Source organism: Symphalangus syndactylus, chromosome 19 (assembly GCF_028878055.3).
Source record: "Symphalangus syndactylus isolate Jambi chromosome 19, NHGRI_mSymSyn1-v2.1_pri, whole genome shotgun sequence".
Classification (NCBI taxonomy): Eukaryota; Metazoa; Chordata; class Mammalia; order Primates; family Hylobatidae; genus Symphalangus; species Symphalangus syndactylus.
Window position 1 is genome coordinate 69,255,038 of NC_072434.2, and position 18,516 is coordinate 69,273,553.

Sequence of the window (18,516 nt, forward strand, 5' to 3'; positions counted from 1 at the left end):
CCCAAGTAGCTAGAATTACAGGCACGCACCACCATACCTGGCTAATTTTTTGTGTGTTTTTAGCAGAGATGGGGTTTCGTTATGTTGGCCAGGCTGATCTCGAACTCCGGACCTCAAGTGATCCACCCACCTCTACCTCCCAAATTGCTGGGATTACAGGCGTGAGCCATTGTTCCTGGCCTGAATCTTTCATATAGAAAGTTTTTAGTAAATAATTGTTAGGTAAATGAATGAAAATTGTGAAGTAAATAATCAGAGTACTGTGATAGAAAATAACAAGGCCAGGTGCAGTGGCTCACGACTGTAATCCCAGCACTTTGGGAGGCCAAGGCGGGCGGATCACGAGGTCAGGAGATCGAGACCATCCTGGCTAACGCGGTGAAACCCCGTCTCTACTAAAAATACAAAAAATTAGCCGGGCGAGGTGGCAGGCGCCTGTAGTCCCAGCTACGCGGGAGGCTGAGGCAGGAGGCTGAGGCAGGAGAATGGCGTGAACCCCGGGGGGCGGAGCCTGCAGTGAGCCGAGATCGCGCCACTGCACTCCAGCCTGGGTGAAAGAGTGAGACTCCATCTCAAAAAAAAAAAAGAGCCAAAACATTCCTGAATAAGAACCTGGTATCATTAATATTTTTTAAAAAACACTATTGAGGTATAATTTACCTATAATAAAAAGGGTCCATTTTAAGTGTATAACTCAGTTATTTTATTCATTTATTTATTTATTTTTAGAAGATAGTCTCAGGCCAGGCGCGGTGGCTCATGCCTGTAATCCCAGCACTTTGGGAGGCCGAGGCGGGCAGATCACCTGCGGTCAGGAGTTCGAGACCAGCGTGACCAACATGGAGAAACCCCGTCTCTACTAAAAATACAAAAATTAGCCGGGTGTGGTGGCACATGCCTGTAATCCCAGCTACTCAGGAGGCTGAGGCAGGAGAATCGCTTGAACCCGGGAAGCGGAGGTTGTGGTGAGCTGAGATTGTGCCATTGCACTCCAGCCTGGGCAACAAGAGTGAAACTCCATCTCAAAAAAAAAAAAAGAAAAGAAAGTCTCACTCTTGTGGCCCAGGCTGGGGTACAGTGGTGATCATAGCTCACTGTAGCTTCAGCCTCCTGAACTCAAGTGACCCTCCTGCCTCAGCCTCCTAAGTAGTTAGGATTACAGGCATGTGTCACTGTGCTGGCTATTTTTTTTTTTTTTAATTGGGTCTTGCTGTGTTACCCAGGCTGGTTTTGAACCCCTGGCCTCAAGCAATCCTTCTGCCTCAGCCTCCAAGAGTGCTGGGATTACAGGTATGAGCCACCATGCTGGGTAAGTTTCTTTTTAATTGAGGTAAATTTACATAGCATAAAATTCACCATTTTATTCATTTTAAAGTATACAATTCAGTGGCATTTAGTATGTTTACAGGGTTATACAGACATTACCACTATATAGTTCCAGAACATTTCATTAGCCCAGAAAGAAACCCTGTAACTATTAAGCAGTCACTTCAGTTTTCCCCTCTTCCCAGCCCCTGGAAGCCACAAATCTACTTTTTGTTTCTATGGATTTGCCTATTTTGGACATTTCATATAAATGGAATTATACAGTATGTGACCTTTTGTGTCTGACTTCTTTCACTTAGCATGATGTGTCCAAGGTTTCTCCATGTTATAGCATATATTAATACTTCATTCATTTTCATCGCTGAGTAATATTCTGTGGTATAGATATATCCCATTTTAGTTATCAGTTCATCACCTGATAGACATTTGGGTTATTTCCACTTTAAGTTTCAGTTCTGTGGGGTATACAGTACACCCAGGAGTGGAACTGTTGTGGAGCAAGGGCTCACTGCCTGATAGGCATAGAAGCCAATACTGAGGCAGGAGAATAGGGTGTGGAGACAGAGAGCCTTCACTTCAGCCTCCGATTAGTCGCAGGCCAAGTATTTATTTGCATAGAGTGTAACTTACTTCAGCTTCCAATTGGTCGGGGGCCAAGTCTTCATCTACGTAGGGTGTAACCAATAGGAAACTTCTAAAGGGTACTTAAACCCCAGAAGATTTTGTTTGCAACCAGGAGCTCTTGAGCTACTTGCTCAAGCCTGCTCCCCTCTGTGGCATGTACTTTTGCTTCAATAAATCAGTGCTTCATTGCTTCACTCTTTTGTTGCTTTGTTTGTGCATTTTGCTCAATTCTTTGTTCAACACACCAAGAACCTGGACAACTCGCCAAGACCTGGACAACCTAGTCAAGACCCTCCACCAGTAACAATACCATGGCACTTGCTTTTGAGAAAATAGAAACCTTTATTGCAAAGTTGACTTGCCATGCTCAAATCTGTCTCCCTGAGCTGGAGAATGGGGACAGGTTTTATAGGCAGATAGTTACAATGAGGAAGATAGGAAAATGCAATGAGGTAGGCCAGGCGTGGTGGCTCACGCCTATAATCTCAACACTTTGGGAGGCCCAGGCGGGTGGATCACTTGACGTCAGGAGTTCGAGACCAACCTAACAAACATGGTGAAACCTCATCTCTACTAAAAATACAAAAATTAGCCAGGCATGGTGGTGCACACCTGTGGTCCCAGCTGCTTGGGACACTGAGGCAGGAGAATCACTTGAACTTGGGAGGTGGAGGTTGCAATGAGCTGAGACTGTACCACTGCACTCCAGCCTGGGAGACAAAGTAAGACTCCATAAAAAAAAAAAAAAAAAGGAAAAATGCAATGAGATAGGATCTGATTAGGTCATGCTGAGGGTCCTTGGCTCTTAAGTCTGTACTGCAACAAAATAGGGTACTCCTTGTTTCTGAATTTGGTCCCCGTTCCTTGATCCAAGCACTTTGGTTCTGCTTGTGACCGACTTTTTCATTCCTCCTGGCTCCTAAGTCACCAATGGGGCACACTTGGCTCATCTGGGCATGGTTAGGTTATGTAACTTGCAACCTGGTGGTTGGCTGCACTGAGAAACCACTCAGAACTTTGTTACACAAAGGTTGAACCAGATTGAATTGATTCTGCTGTTACAGAATTGCTGGGTCACATAATTCATTATTTAACTTTTTGAAGAATCACTGAACTGTTCCCTCCAGCTGCTGCAACATTTTACATTTGTAGCAGCAATGTATTGAAGGTTCAGATTTCTCCATATCCCCCCCCAACAGTTAATTTCTCTTTTGTTTTTTAATTACAGCCATTCTGGTGGGTGTGAAGTAATACCTTTTTCTTTTTTTTTTTTGAGACAGCGTCTCACTGTGTCACTCAGGCTGGCGTGCAGTGGCCTGACCATGGCTCACTGCAGCCTTGACCTCCTGGGCTCAAGTGATCCTCCTACCTCAGCCTGCCATGTAGCTGGAACTAACAGATGCACGCCACCACACCCAGCTAACTTTTTCCGTTTTTTGTAGTCACGGGATTTTGCTGTGTTGCTCAGGCCTGCCTTGGCCTTCCAAAGTGTTGGGATTATAGGTGTAAGCCACCTCGCTCAGCCACAATCAAATGATTGTCATTTTGATTTGCATTTTTGTAAAGTTAATTTCTTAATGATTGCCCAGGAAAGTAAAATTAACATCTTAATTTATAACAATCTAGTTGAATTAATACCAACTTAGTTTCAATAGTATACAAAAACCTTACTGTTATATAGCTTTATCTCCCTTCCCTATATTGTTATTGTCATATATTCAGCTTTATACATTGTGCCTATCAGCATAGATTTATAATTACAGTTTTATGTAGTTGTATTTTTTTTTTTTTTGAGATGCAGTCTTGCTCTGTCACTCAGGCTGGAGTGCTGTGGCATGATCTTGGCTCACTGCAACCTCCACTTCCTGGGTTCCAGTGATTCTCCTGCCTCAGCCTCCCGAGTAGCTGGGACTACAGGTGCATGTCACCACGCCCGGCTAATTTTTGTCTTTTTTAGTAGAGACAGGATTTCACCATATTGGCCAGGCTGGTCTCGAACTCCTGACCTTGTGATCCACCTGCCTCAGCCTCCCAAAGTGCTGGGATTACAAGCATAAGCCACCGCACCCGGCCTATGTAAAGGGGAAGGTTACAAGCCATAAATCCATATATATATAACAAAAATAAAAACAAAAATATATATATATATATTTGTTTTTGTTTTTATTTTTGTTTTGAGATGGAGTTTTGCTCTTGTTTCCCTAGCTAGAATGCAATGGCATGACCTCAGCTCATTACAACCTTTGCCTCCTGGGTTCAAGCGATTCTTCTGTCTCAGCCTCCCGAGTAGCTGGGATTTCAGGCATGTGCCACCACGCCTGGCTAATTTTGTATTTTTGGTAGAGCCGGGGTTTCATCATGTTGGTCAGGCTGGTCTTGAACTCCTGACCTCAGGTGATCTGCCCACCTCAGCCTCCCAAAGTGCTGGGATTACAGGCATGAGCCACTGCACCCGGTCCAAAAATTTATACTGACTTTATTTATTATTATTATTATTTTGAGACGGCGTTTTACTCTTGTTGCTCAAGCTGGAGTGCAGTGGCGCGATCTTGGCTCACTGCAACCTCTGCCTCCCGGGTTCAAGAGATTCTCCTGCCTCATCCTCCGAAGTAGCTGGTATTACAAGCACACGCTACCACACCCGGCTTTTTTTTTTTTTTTTTGTATTTTTAGTAGAAACGGATTTTACCATGTTAGCCAAGCTGATCTTGAACTCCTGACCTCAGATGATCCGCCTGCCTCAGCCTCCCAAAGTGCTGGGATTACAGGTGTGAGCCACTGTGCCTGGCGTATTTATTTATTTTTAATTAATTTATATTTTTTGAGACGAAGTCTCCCTCTTGTCACCCAGGCTGGTGTGCAATGGCACGATCTCGGCTCACTGCAACCTCCACCTCCCAGGCTCAAGCAAGTCTCCTGCCTCAGCCTCCTGAGTAGCTGGGATTACAGGCACCCGCTACTATGCCTGGCTAATTTTTATATTTTTAGTACAGATGAGGTTTCACCACATTGACTGGGCTGGTCACAAACTCCTGACCTTAGGTGATCCGCCCTGGCCTCCCAAAGTTCTGGGATTACAGGCATGAGCCACTGCACCCGGCCTATACTGACTTTAATATTTACCTAGGTAGTTACCTTTACTAGAATTCTTTATTTCCTCATATGGTTTCGTTACGGGATCTTTGGAGTGTTGCTTTTCTGGCTGGTAACCTCTGTGGCTGGTGGCGCCTTTGCCCGAGTTTTGCTTGTGCCCCTGGGCTCATTCCGCCCACTTGGCCTGGCAGGCTGTGCTGGGCTCATGCTACCAGCCTGGATCCCATGCTTGCCAAGTATGAGTCAGGCATGGGGCAGTAAGGTGTGTGTGAATGAGTCAGGCGTGGAGCTGACTCTGGGGTCTGGCCACTGCACAGTCATACACCTTGGCTGCTGCAGAGGGGCAGGCAGCTCCAGGTGCCAGTACGGGCTCTGACTCTCTGTGAGGCTGCAGCTGGATAAGGCGCATGGCAAGCAGCTTCCACAGCTGGCATTGGGGAACACTGGTGCCTGGAAGCTTGGAGATGCCAGGAACCACAGGGCCCCAAAGAGGGAGTCACAGCCCTGGCCTGGGGAGCTCCCAGGTTGGGGGTCCCCAAAGAGCCACAGATCTTCTCTTCACCCGCAACATGGTAAGCAAAGGGCATGTTTCAGCCCTGTTTGTGTTACAACTCTTTTAGCCTCACCATTTGGTGGGTCCCAAGTTCTTGTCCTGTGACCAGGAAGAATGAGGTCCTCAGACAAATGGAGGGTAAGCAAGCTTTATGGAGCCATAGAATAGCTCAGAGGAGACTCCCAGGGGGCAGCTCCTTTCTACAACCAGGGTGTCCGTTTGAGTGTTCAGCTCACAGCAGAGAGGGTAGCTCCTCTCTACAGCTGGTCATCCCAACAACTGTTCCGCTCTCAGCGGAGAAGTTAGCTCCTCTCTACAGCTGGTCGTCCTGTGGTCTGTTCAGCTCTGGCTGATCCCAGGGCTTTTATCGGCCTCAGAGGAGAAGCAGCCATGGGCAGGCCCGGGAAGGGCACCACAAGTTCCCACTCCAGACCACAGGATTGGCAGCCCGGCCCCCAGCCTTCAGGACGTCCCTAGCCTGAAGGTGGGGCCTCACCAGTTACCTGCCCTCTTCTGCCCAAGGAGCCTGTCTGCCTCCTGCTGCCGTCCATGGCGCCCAGGCTGCTTGCACCAAGGGGCACCTGCAGGCTAGTGCTGAGCTGCCCTCAGCTCCCCCTTGGCTTTCCCCTGACGCTCATGGGCACCCACAGTCCAGAGGGGGCTGAGGTGACAGAGGCCTGGCATGTCAGGGCTGCCCGAGCATGTGCACACCCGGTCAGGCTGTGACAGCACCCGGGCCCAGCCCCAATTTCACTCTGAGATAGGAGCAAGTCCCAGGAGTGGGGAGAGGCCAGACAGTGGGAACAGACACCCCCGAACCTGTGGGGAGAAGGGGGCCTTGCCTGGTTCTCCATGGTGCAGACTGCAGAGACGCCCAGGTCCTGTGCCTGGAAGGGCGGGGCTCCCACCGGTTCCCTGGAGCATGCTGGCAGCCCTGGCTGCGCCTCCTCACAGCCTGGAGTGGGGGCTCCAGGTCCTCACTGGGCAGCTCTCTGCCCAACCCTCTGTACCCGACCAGCGGCTTCTCCCCCACCGACGGGCAGCCCCGCCTGGCCCCATCGCAGAGACCCCCAGGGCGGTGGGCTTTGGTTAGGGGGTTCCCACTTGTCCCTGGCTCCTGCCGTCTCCGTGGAGCGCGGCACCGCCTTGGACCCAGCTCCACCTCCTCCCCGTGCCCTCCCCACGAGGCCTGGGAGCGGGTCCTACCCGGCTGCGCAAGGGTGGGGGTGGCGCAGTTAGCTGCCTTTTGGACGCAGGGCACAGGGGACCCACCGCCGCCACTGCTGCTCCTGCAGCCGCTCCTGCTGCTACTGCTTGCACCTTCCTGCGGCAGGCAGCTCACGCAGTGGCAGTGGCCGTGTCGTTTAATTTCAGCCTGATGTACTGCCTCTAAACCTTTTCGTGTAGGGCAGGACTACTAGTGAAGAACTCTCAGTTTTTATTTATCTAGGAATATCTTTATTTTTCCTTTGTTTAAAAAGAAATTTTAAATTATAGTTAAAAACACATAACATAAAATTTATTATGTTAACCATTTTAAGTGTACAGTTCAGTACTGTTAATTGTATTCACATTGTTGTGTAAGTAATATATCTATAGAACTTTTTTATCTTGCAAAACTGAAACTCTATACCTATAGATCAATAACTCCCTATTTCCCGCTTGCCCCAGACTCTGGCAACCACCATTCTACTTTCTGCTTCTATAAATTTGAGTACTTTACATAATTCATATGAGTAGAATCATACAACATTTGTCCTTTTGTGATTGGCTTATTTCAATTAGCATAATGTCCTCAAGGTTCATCTATGATATAGCATGAGAGAGGAGTTTTTTCTTTTTAAAGGCTGTATAATATTTCATTATTTGTGTGTGGCACATTTTCTTTACCCATTCATCTATCTATGGACATTTGTCCACAGATAGACACTTTTCTTTCCTTTCTTTCTTTCTTTCTTTCTTTTTTGTTGTTGAGACGGAGTCTCGCTCTGTCACCAGGCTGGAGTGCAATGGCGTGATCTCGGCTCACTGCAACCTCCACCTCCCGGGTTCAAGGAATTCTCCTGCCTCAGCCTCCTGAGTAGCTGGGACTACAGGTGCGCACCTCCATGCCCAGCTACTTTTTTTGTATTTTTAGTAGAGACGGGTTTCACCATATTGGCCAGGATAGTCTCAATCTTTTGACCTCCTGATCCGTCTGCCTTGGCTTCCCAAGGTGCTGGGATTACAGGTGTGAGCCACCACGCTCGCCCTGCTTCCATTTTTTTACACTTGTGAATAGTGGTGCAATGAACATGTGTGTTCAAATATTTCTTTGAGATTCTGCTTTCAGTTCTTTTGGACGTATACTCACAGGTGAGATCCCATAGGTGCTAGATCCTATGGTAATTCTATTATTAATTGTTTGAGGAACCACCATACTATTTTTCACAGCACCTGTACCATTTTACATTCCCACCAACAGTGCACAAGTCTTTCCATTTCTCCACATCCTCACCAACACATGTTATTTCTTGGTTGTGTGTATCTCTGTGTGTGTGTGTTTTAAATTATGGCCAACCAAATGGGTGCAAGGTGATATCTCATTGTATTTTTTTCTTTGATAATTAGTGATATTGAGGATCTTTTCATATATCTGTGGACCATTTGTATCTTCTTTGGAAAAAATGTTTTCACGTCTTTGACCATTTTAGAATCAAGTTTAGAGTGTGTGCATATGTTTTGGGAGATGAGGGCTTGCTATGTTACTCAGGCTGGTCTCAAACTCCTGGCCCCAAGTTATCCACCCGCCTCCACCTCCCAAAGTGTTACATGTGTGAGCCACTGTGCCCAGTCAGGTTATTTGTTTTATTATAGTTTTTTTTTTCTTTTTTAAGAGCTAGGGTCCCGCTCTATTACCTGGACTTCAGTGCAGTGGCACCATCATAGCTCACTGCAGCCTTGAACTCCTGGGCTCAAGCAATTTTCTTGCTTCAGCCTTCTGAGAATCTGGAGCTACAGATGTGTGTCAGTATGCCCAGCTAATTATTTTTTTTGCTGTAGATATGGGTTCTCACTTAGTTGCCCAGGCTGAGAAGTTCTCTCTATATTTTGAATATTAATCTCATCAGATATATGATTTGCAAATATTTTCTCCCATTCTATAGCTTGCCTTTTCACATTATTGGTTATGTCCTTTGATGCACAGAAAGTTTTAAGTCTGATGTAGTCCCATTTGTCTATTTTTTTCTTTTTGTTGCACATGCCTTTGGTGTTGTATGTAAGAAATTATTGCCAAACCCAATATCATAAAGATTTTCCCCTATGTTCTTCATCTAGGAGCTTTATAGTTTTAGGTCTTATGTTTCCCTTTCACTTTTTCTTTTAATTTTTTTTAATTTATTTGAGACAGGGTTTCGCTCTTGCTGTGCAGACTGGAGTGCAATGGCATGATCTTGGCTCGCTGCAACCTCCGCCTCCCGGGTTCAAACGATTCTCCTGCCTCAGCCTCCCGAGTAGCTGGGATTACAAGTGCTCACCACCACGCCCAACTAATTTTTTGCATTTTTAGTAGAGATGGGGTTTCACCATGTTGGCCAGTCTGGTCTCAAACTCCTGACCTCAAGTGATCTGCCTGCCTTGGCCTCCCAAAGTGCTGAGATTACAGGCGTGACCCACTGTGACTGGCCCTCCTTTCACTTTTTAAGAATCATTTTGCTGGACATAAAATTATTTGTTTGAAGAGTTTTTTTCCCTTCTTTGTACACTTTATGTTATTCCAGTGCCACCTAGCTGCCATGGTTTCTGATGAGAAATCAGCTGTTAATCTTATTGAGCATCACTGGTATATACTTAATTGCTCCTCTCTTGTTACCTTCTGAATTCCTTCTTTGGCTTTCAATAGTTTGATTATGGCCTGCATGATGGCTTATACTTGTAATCTCAGCCCTTTGGGAGGCCAAGGCAGGAGGATTGCTTAAGCCTAGGATTTTGAGGTTACAATGAGCTATGTTCATGCAACCACACTCCAGGCTGGGTGACAGAATGAGACCTTGTCTCAAAAAAACGTTTGATTATGATTTGTCTCAGAAGGAATCTCTTTGAGCTTATCCTACTTGGGATTTGTTGAGGTCCTTGGTTGTGTAGAAACGTTCTTGTTTCTTTGCATACCTATTTTTCTGTTGTGGAAAACTGGACATTTTAGGGTTGTGTTTTGTTTTTGAGATGGGGTCTTGCTCTGTCACCCAGGCTGTAGTGCAGGGGTGTGATCACAGCTCACTGCAGCCTTGACCTGACAGGCTCAGCATTCTCCCACCTCAGCCTTCCAAGTAGCTGGGACTACAGGTGTGCACTACCATGCCTGGACAATTTTTCTCTTTTTTGTTTTTCTGGATTTTTTATAGAGATGGGATTTTGCCTTGCCCAGGCTGGTTTTGAACTCCTGGCTCATGTGATCTGCCCACTTCAGCCTCCCAAAGTTCTGGGATTATGGGCTTGAGCCACTGCCTTGGTCTGTTTCTTTTTTGAGGGTGGGCAGGGGGATGGAGTCTGCCTCTGTTGCCCAGGCTGGAGTGCAGTGACACAATCTCGGCTCTCTGCAACATCTGCCTCCCAGGTTCAAGAGATTCTTCTGCATTCGCCTCCCAAGTAGCTGGGATTCCAGGTGCCTGCCACCATGTCTGGCTAATTTTTGTGTTTTTAGTAGAGACGGAATTTCAACATGTTGGCCAGGCTGCTCTCGAATTGCTGGCCTCAAGTGATCCTCCTGCCTTGGACTCCTAAAGTGCTGGAATTACAGGCATGATACCAGGCCCTCAGTCTGTTTTTGATTTCTGCTGCTCAATATATTACCTTTGAGATATCCATGTTTTGTGTATATCAGTAGTTCATTGTTTTTATTACTGGGTATTATTCTATTTTATGATTATGCCACAATTTGTTTATCTATTTGCCTGGTCATAATTGTCAGGTAATTTCCAGGTTTTTTTCCTACATTTTCTGTTTTTTTAGAGATGGGGTCTCACTATGTTGCCCAGGTTAGAGTATAGTGGCTATTCACAAACACAATTATAGTGTACTGCAGCCTTGAACTCCTGGGCTTAAGTGATTCTCCTGTCTCAGCTTCCCAAGTAGCTGGGACTATAGGTACACACCACCGCGCACAACTCTCTAGTATTTTTAAGTGCATATTTATTCATATTACATTACCTTATATATCTGAATCTTTTTCTTTATGCACAATTGGCAATTTGCATTCAGTGATGTTTCTCTTTTTCAAGAATATTTTTGTTGTTAATTTTATACTTTAGACACCAATCCCATGTGTGCAATGTAAATGTGAATTCAAATCATATATGTAACCATGTTCCTGACCTGTAACTCTGATTTCTTTTGGGAAGTTTCTTTTTTTTTTGAGACGGAGTTTCACTCTTTTTGCCCAGCCTGGAGTGCAATGGACGATCTCGGCTCACCGCAACCTCTGCCTCCCTGGTTCAAGTGATTCTCCTGCCGTAGCCTCTTGAGTAGCTGGGATTACAGGCATGCGCCACCACCCCTGGCTAATTTTGTATTTTTAGTAGAGACGGGGTTTCTCCATGGTGGTCAGGCTGGTCTCAAACTCCCAACCTCAGGTGATCCGCCCACCTTGGCCTCCCAAAGTGCTGGGATTCCAGGTGTGAGCCACCGTGCCCAGCCTCTCTCTCTCTCTCTTTTTTTTTTTTTTTTTTTGAGATGGCGTCTTTATCTTGTCACCTAGGCTGGAGTGCAGCAGCATTATCTCAGCTCACTGCAACTTCCGCCTCCCAGGGTCAAGCGATTCTCCTGCCTCAGCCTCTCGAGTAGATGGGATTACAGGTGCCCACCACCACACCTGTCTAATTTTTCTTTTTTGGTATTTTTAGTAGAGATGGGGTTTCAGCCTGTGGCCAGGCTGATCTCAAACTCAAACTCAGGTAATCTGCCCGCTTCAGCCTCCCAAAGTGCTGGGATTACAGGCGTGAGCCACTGTGCCTGGCCTCTTTTGGGGAATTTTGTTTTTTTACCCAAAGTGAAGCTTTTTTGAAATGTTAATTTGCTTTTTATATCTCTTTATTAATCACAAACCCTGCTTATACATGGGACTGATCCACAGGATTCCTGTAATCAATGCCATATTTTCCTTACTTATGAGGTTTCAGTCTTCGACTCTGTTTCCTACTTGGACAATAAAGTCCCAGTTGGCAATTGTTCGATCCATGAGTAGTTACAATTCCCTCAAGGGTTTTTCAGCTCTGCTTCACTGATTCCTCTAATTTGGGTTTATGAAACTAGGGTAATCCCACCTTTTAATGAATAAGTTTAGTGTTTATTTTTAAAATTATTTTTATTTTTGTTTTTGAGTTGGGATCTTGCTCATATCACTCAGGCTGGTGTAGACTGGTGGGATCACAGCTCACTGTAACCTCAAACTCCTCGGCTCAAGTGATCCTCCTGACTCGGCCTCCCAAGTTACTGGGAATACAGGCATGTACTACCACACTCAGCTAAGTTTTTTAAAAATTTTATTTTTGTAGAGAGAGGGTTTTACCTAGGCTGGTCTTGAACTCTTGGCTTCAAGTGAGTTCAAGATCCTCCTGCCTTGGCCTCCCAAAGTACTGGGATAACATGTGTGAGCCACCATGCCTGACCTAGTGTTTATTTTTTAATGTTGCTTTTTATGTGGCATTTATTTTTGTTTGGCACTGGATGGAAGGAAGATAAATTCTGTGTCAATTAGGTTTATTGACACAGATATTCAATCAATATTGACTGAATTTCTATGTAAGAAGATTGAAGATATTGTTTTCCTCTTTACTGCATATAAGGTTGCCAAGATTGTACCAAGATCACATTTTTTTCCTTTATACTATGATTCTATTTTTAAATTTGTGAATAAGGTGAGAGGTATGAGCCAAAGTTTTTGTTGTTGTTGTATATGGCTGTTTAGGGGTTCCAGAACAGTTTGTTCTGGAAAAAAATATAGCTTCTCCATTAAATTGTCTTTGCACGTTTATAAAAAAAATTAATTGACCATATATTTGTGGATCTATTTGTACATTCTTAATTTTGTTCCATTTATCTATGCATCTATCTCTCCTTTCATGAATATCACAGTGTTTTGATTGTGGTAGCTCTTAGTACATCTTGAAATCAGGTAGTGTGAGCCCTTAAACTTTGCTCTTTTTCAAAATTGTCTTGGCTATTGAAATTCCTTTGTCTTTCCATATAAATTTTAGAATATGGTTAAGATTTCTACAAAAATGCTAATATTGTTTTAATTGGATTGCATTGAACCTACAGATCTGTTTTGGAAGAATAGACATTTTAACAATATTGAGTCTTCTAATCCATGAACATGATTTTTTTTTTAGGTTTTTAGATTTTACTTAGGTTTTCTCTTTTCTCTCTTTTCTCTTTCTTTCTTTCTTTCTTTCTTTCTTTCTTTCTTTCTTTCTTTCTTTCTTCTTTCTTTCTTTCCTTCTTTCTTCTTTTTTTTTTTCTTCTGGGTCTTGCTCTGTCACCAAGGCTGGAGTGCAGTGGGGTGATCATTGCTCACTGTAGCTCAACCTGCCAGGCTCAAGTGATCCACCCAACTCAGCCTCCCAGGTAGCTGAGACTACAGACACACCACATGGCTGGCTAATTTTTGCATTTTTTGTAGAGATGGGGTTTCACCATATTGCCTAGGCTGGTCTCGAACCTCTGGGCTCAAGTGATCTACCCACCTTGGCCTCCCAAAGTGCTGGGATTACAGGCATGAGCCACCGCATCTGACCTATTTAGGTTTTCTTGTATTTCATCAGTGTCTTGCATTTATCACATACAGATCCCGGAGATATCTTAATAGATTTATTCCTAAGTATTTCATGATTTTTTATGATATTATAAGTGGTACTGTTTGGATTTTTTTTTTTTTTTTTTTGAGACAGGGTCTCACTCTGTCACCCAGGCTGAAGGGCAGTGGTGCGATCTGGTCTCACTGCATCCTCCACCTCCCGGATTCAAGTGATTCTCCTGCCTCAACATCCCCAGTAGTTGGGATGACAGGTGCCCCCCACCATGCCTGGCTAATTTTTGTATTTTTAGTAGAGATGGGTTTTCACCATGTTGGCCAGGCTGGTCTCGAACTCCTGACCTCAGGTGATCTGCCTGCCTTGGCCTCCCAAAGAGCTGAGATTACAGGCATGAGCCACCATGCTTAGCCTACTGTTTTGATTTTTAATTGGCAATTGCTAGTATATGGAAATGCAATTAATTTTTGTGTGTTAACCTTGTGCTAATAATACAGTCTATGTAGACAAAATTGATTACTTCATTTCCAGTCCATAAATATTTTTTTCTTGCTTTATTGTGCTGACTAGACATAATAGAGAAGAAAAACAAGGTGCAACAATGAAAACAGGACGATTAAGGGTTTGCCCTATGACTTCACTTCTTTGATGGATCTAAGAAGAATTTTTGATTTTTCAGTTTGTTTGGGTTTTTACTTGTAAGAACAGAGTTGCTACTTTTGGGTCTATACGTGCTAAACCAGAAACCCTAACAGTTCAGTTTATACTTTTAAAATATAACACATATTTTATTTTACTTCTGTATTTTATTATATTTTTTTTTTGAGGCAAGGTCTCGCTCTGTTCCCCAGGATGAAGTGCAGTGGCATGATCATGGCTGACTGCAGCCTCAACCTCCTGGTCTCAAGTGATCCTCCCATCTCAGCCTCTTGAGTCACTTGGACTATAGACATGTTTCACCGTGCCTCGCTAATAGAACATGTATTTTAAAACAAAAATTATATTAACACACAAACACCATTTATTGTTTTTTATCCTGATCATTTCTTTCTCCCAACTTTTGTATTCCTTGTAGTTGAGACATTGCAACCCTGTTTTTAAGTAGGATAAAAGATAGAGGTTATCTTAATTTTATGGTAATTCAATCATTACCACTGATTATGGTACCAGCTTTAAAAATTTTCCCAGGATAAAATAGCAGATAAAGAATGTGAAATATGGTCCAGCACAGTGGCTCACGCCTGTAATCCCAGCACTTTGGCAGGCCAAGGTGGGCAGATTGCTTGAGGCCAGGAGTTTGAGACCAGCCTGGCCAACATGGCAAAACCCCGTCTCTACTGAAAACACAAAAATTAGCTTTGTCTTTTCATATAAATTTTGGAATACGATTAAGATTTCTGCAAAAAATACTACTATTGTTGCATGGTGGCATGTGCCTGTAGTCCCAGCCACTTGAACTGGGGAGGCGGAGGTTGCAGCGAGCTGAGATGGCATTACTGCACTCCAGCCTGGGCGACACAGTGGAACTCTGTCTCAAAAAAACAAAACAAAACAAAACAAAACAGTGAAATAGCCTGTATTTCCTATTCCATCTCATGAAGTTTATGATTTTGGTAAAATCTGGACTAATATAAGTAAAATCTGTCATGATAGTGTGGATCATTCATTCAGGAACCATTTATTAACCACCAGCTATTTATAGAATAGAAAGTATTGGGATATAAAAATTAATAAAATGTTACTTTTATCATAATCTAAAGCAGGGGTGTCTAATCTTTTGGCTTCCCTGGGCCACATTGGAAGAAGAAGAATTGTCCTGGGCCACATATAAAACACACTAACACTAATGATAGCTGATGAGATGAAATAAAAAAATTGCAAAAACAATTTCATAATGTTTTAAGAAAGTTTATAAATTTGTGTTAGATTGCATTCAATGCCATTCTGGACCACATGTGGCCTATGGGCAACGGGCTGGACAAGCTTGATCGAAGGTGTTGCGTTGGGAATTGGTGGGTTCTTGGTCTCACTGACTTTAAGAATGAAGCCGCTGACCCAGGTGGTGCGTCTGGAGTTTATTCCTTCGGATGCGTTCAGAGTTTTTTCCTTCTGGTGGGTTCGTGGTCTTGCTGGCTCAGCAGTGAAGCTGCAGACCTTCACGGTGAGTGTTACAGCTCATAAAGGCAGTGTGGACCCAAAGAATGAGCAGCAGCAGGATTTATTAAAAACAGCGAAAGAACAAAGCTTCCACAGTGTGGAAGGTGACCCCAGCAGGTTGCCACTGCTAGCTCGGGCAGCCTGCTTTTATTCTCTTATCTGGCCCCACCCACATCCTGCTGATTGGTAGAGCCGAGTGGTCTGTTTTGACAGGGCGCTGATTGGTGCATTTACAATCCCTGAGCTAGACACAAAGGTTCTCCACTTCCCAACCAGAGTAGCTAGATACAGTGTCCACTGGTGCATTCACAAACTCTGAGCTAGACACAGGGTGCTGATTGGTGTGTTTACAAACCTTGAACTGGATACAAAGTGCTGATTGGTCTATTTACAATCCCTGAGCTAGACATAAAGGTTCTCCAAGTCCCCACCAGAGTAGCTAGATACAGAGTGTCGACTGGGATTCACAAACCCTGAGCTAGACACAGGGTGCTGATTGGTGTGTTTACAAACCTTGAGCTAGATACAGAGTGCCGATTGGTGTATTTACAATCCCTTAACTAGGCATAAAGGTTCTCTACGTCCCCACCAGACTCAGGAGCCCAGCTGGCTTCACCCAGTGGATCCCGCACCGGGGCTGCAGGTGGAGCTGCCTGCCAGTCCGGTGCCGTGCGCCCGCACTCCTCAGCCCTTGGGTAGTCCATGGGACTGGGAGCTGTGGAGCAGGGGGCGGCGCTCGTCGGGGAGGCTCGGGCCGCACAGGAGCCCACGGAGACGGGGGAGGCTTAGGCATGGCGGGCTGCAGGTCCCGAGCCCTGCCCCGCGGGAAGGCAGCTAAGGCCCGGCGAGAAATTAAGCACAGCAGCTGCTGGCCCAGGTGCTAAGCCCCTCACCGCCGGGCGGGGGCCGGCTGACCGCTCCTAGTGCAGGGCCTGCCGAGCCCACGCCCACCCGGAACTCGCCCTGGCCCGCAAGCACCGTGCGCAGCCCCGGTTCCCGCCCGCACCTCTCCCTCCACACCTCCCTGCAAGCTGAGGGAGCCGGCTCCGGCCTTGGCCAGCCCAGAAAGGGGCTCCCACAGTGCAGTGGCGGGCTGAAGGGCTCCTCAAGTGCCTCCAAAGTGGGAGCCCAGGCAGAGGGGGCGCCGAGAGCGAGCGAGGGCTGTGAGGGCTGCCAACACGCTGTCACCTCTCAGTGTTACTGGCTAAGCACATAAGGAAGACAGTTGATGAGTATTTTTTTTTCACCTCAAGATAACTGAGTATGTAATGAATATTCTGATAGAGATAGGTACAAGGTGCAATGGGAGTTTGGTAATAGCTGGTTTAATTAATTAGATAATCTGTTAATTGTATGTCTAGCTTTAACCTGTGAACCCTTTATGAATCTATGAACCTATACTGCATCAGGAAAATCCAGTTGGGTTTTTTTGTTGTTGTTGTTTGTTTATTTTTTTGAGACGGAGTTTCACTTTTGTGCCCAGGCTGGAGTGCAATGGAGCAGTACAGCTCACTGCAACCTCCGCCTCCTGGGTTCAAGTGATTCTCCTGCCTCAGCCTCCCAAGTAGCTGGGATTACAGGCATGCGCCATCACCCCTGGCTAATTTTGTATTTTTAGTAGAGACGGGGTTTCTCCATGTTGGTCAGGCTGGTCTCGAACTCCTGACCTCAGGTGATCCGCCCACCTCAGCCTCCCAAAGTGCTAGGATTACAGGCGTGAGTCACCACGCCTGGCCCAGTTGGTTTTGCCTTCATACTAATTCTCCTGTTCTACTCTCCATGTGATCTCCCTGCTGACAAACTTGTTTCCTTTTCACACATTCAGTGCACTAAATAGACAGAATGAGATTTTAAAAATGTAAATCAGATTAAGCTACTTTCTTGCTTAGAACTCTCCAGTGGTTTCTCATCATATTAGGATAAAAATCCTTGCCAAGGGTCTACAGGGCCCATATAACCTTAACCTGCCTCCTTCTCTTCCTCTCAGCACTCTCTCACCCTTTTCCCCTGTGCCTTAGCCACAAGAGCACAGTAGTCTTTTTTCTATTCCTTTAACACATCAAGCCTCTATATATAACTGGGCCTTTGAAATTATTTTTCCTACTTTCTGAAACATTCTGCCCGCAGACCTTCACATAGCTATTGTTCAAATTTCTACTTAAGTGTCATTTCCTCAGCTTGGCTTTCTCTGATCACTCCGTCTTCAAGTCTTTCCCCATCCCCTTCCAAGTACTTATGACTGCCTGTCGTTAGTATATTTATTTTGTTGTCTGTCTTTCTCACTGTAATGTAAACTACAGGCTTGTGGGGACTTTTCCCAAGGTTTGGAACAGTAGCTCATATATTCTGGCTGCTCAGAAAATATTGGTTGAATGAATAAATAACTTTGACACAACCGCTCATAGAGCTTATCACTGCTTAAAGTTATCTTTTTCCTGTACTTTGTTATACTTTATTGCCTGTTCCTCCCACTCACCCTACTAGAGCAGCAACTTGTTTGCCTTGTTTATTTTTATATCTCTGGAGTCTAGAGCAGTTCTTGGCCTATAGCAGGGGTGCTGTCAGTAAATACAGCAGTCTCATCCACAGTTTTGCTTTCACTGGTTTCATTTACCTGAGGTCAATCACAGTCCTAAAATGTTAAATGGAAAATTTCAGAAATATACAATTCATGAATTTTAAATTGTGTGCCACTCTTAGTAGTGTAATGAAATCTGTTGCTGCTTACTTCATCCTGCCTGGGACATGAAATATCTATCCCCTTGTCCAGCATATCCATGCTGTCTATGCCACCTACCTGTTAGTCATGTAGTAGCCATCTTATCGGTTATCAGATTGACTGCAGCAGTATTGCAGTGCTTGTGTTCAAGTACCCATTATTTTACTTAAAATGGCCCAAAGTTCAAGAGCAGTGAATACTGGCAATTCAGATATGCCAAAGAGAAGCCATAAAGTGCTCCCTTTAAGTGAAATGGT

General features: G+C 44.9%; 1 protein-coding gene across 1 annotated transcript in view; it reads left to right on the top strand.

Moving 5' to 3' along the window:
* Positions 1-5,452: 5,452 nt before the first annotated feature.
* Positions 5,453-18,516, top strand: part of CNIH4 (cornichon family member 4) — a 38,888-nt gene continuing 25,824 nt past the window's right edge. The window contains exon 1 of the mRNA XM_063613427.1: positions 5,453-5,615. Coding sequence (XP_063469497.1) covers positions 5,508-5,615 — 108 coding nt within the window. The 5' untranslated portion in view covers positions 5,453-5,507. The remainder of the gene's footprint in view (positions 5,616-18,516) is intronic.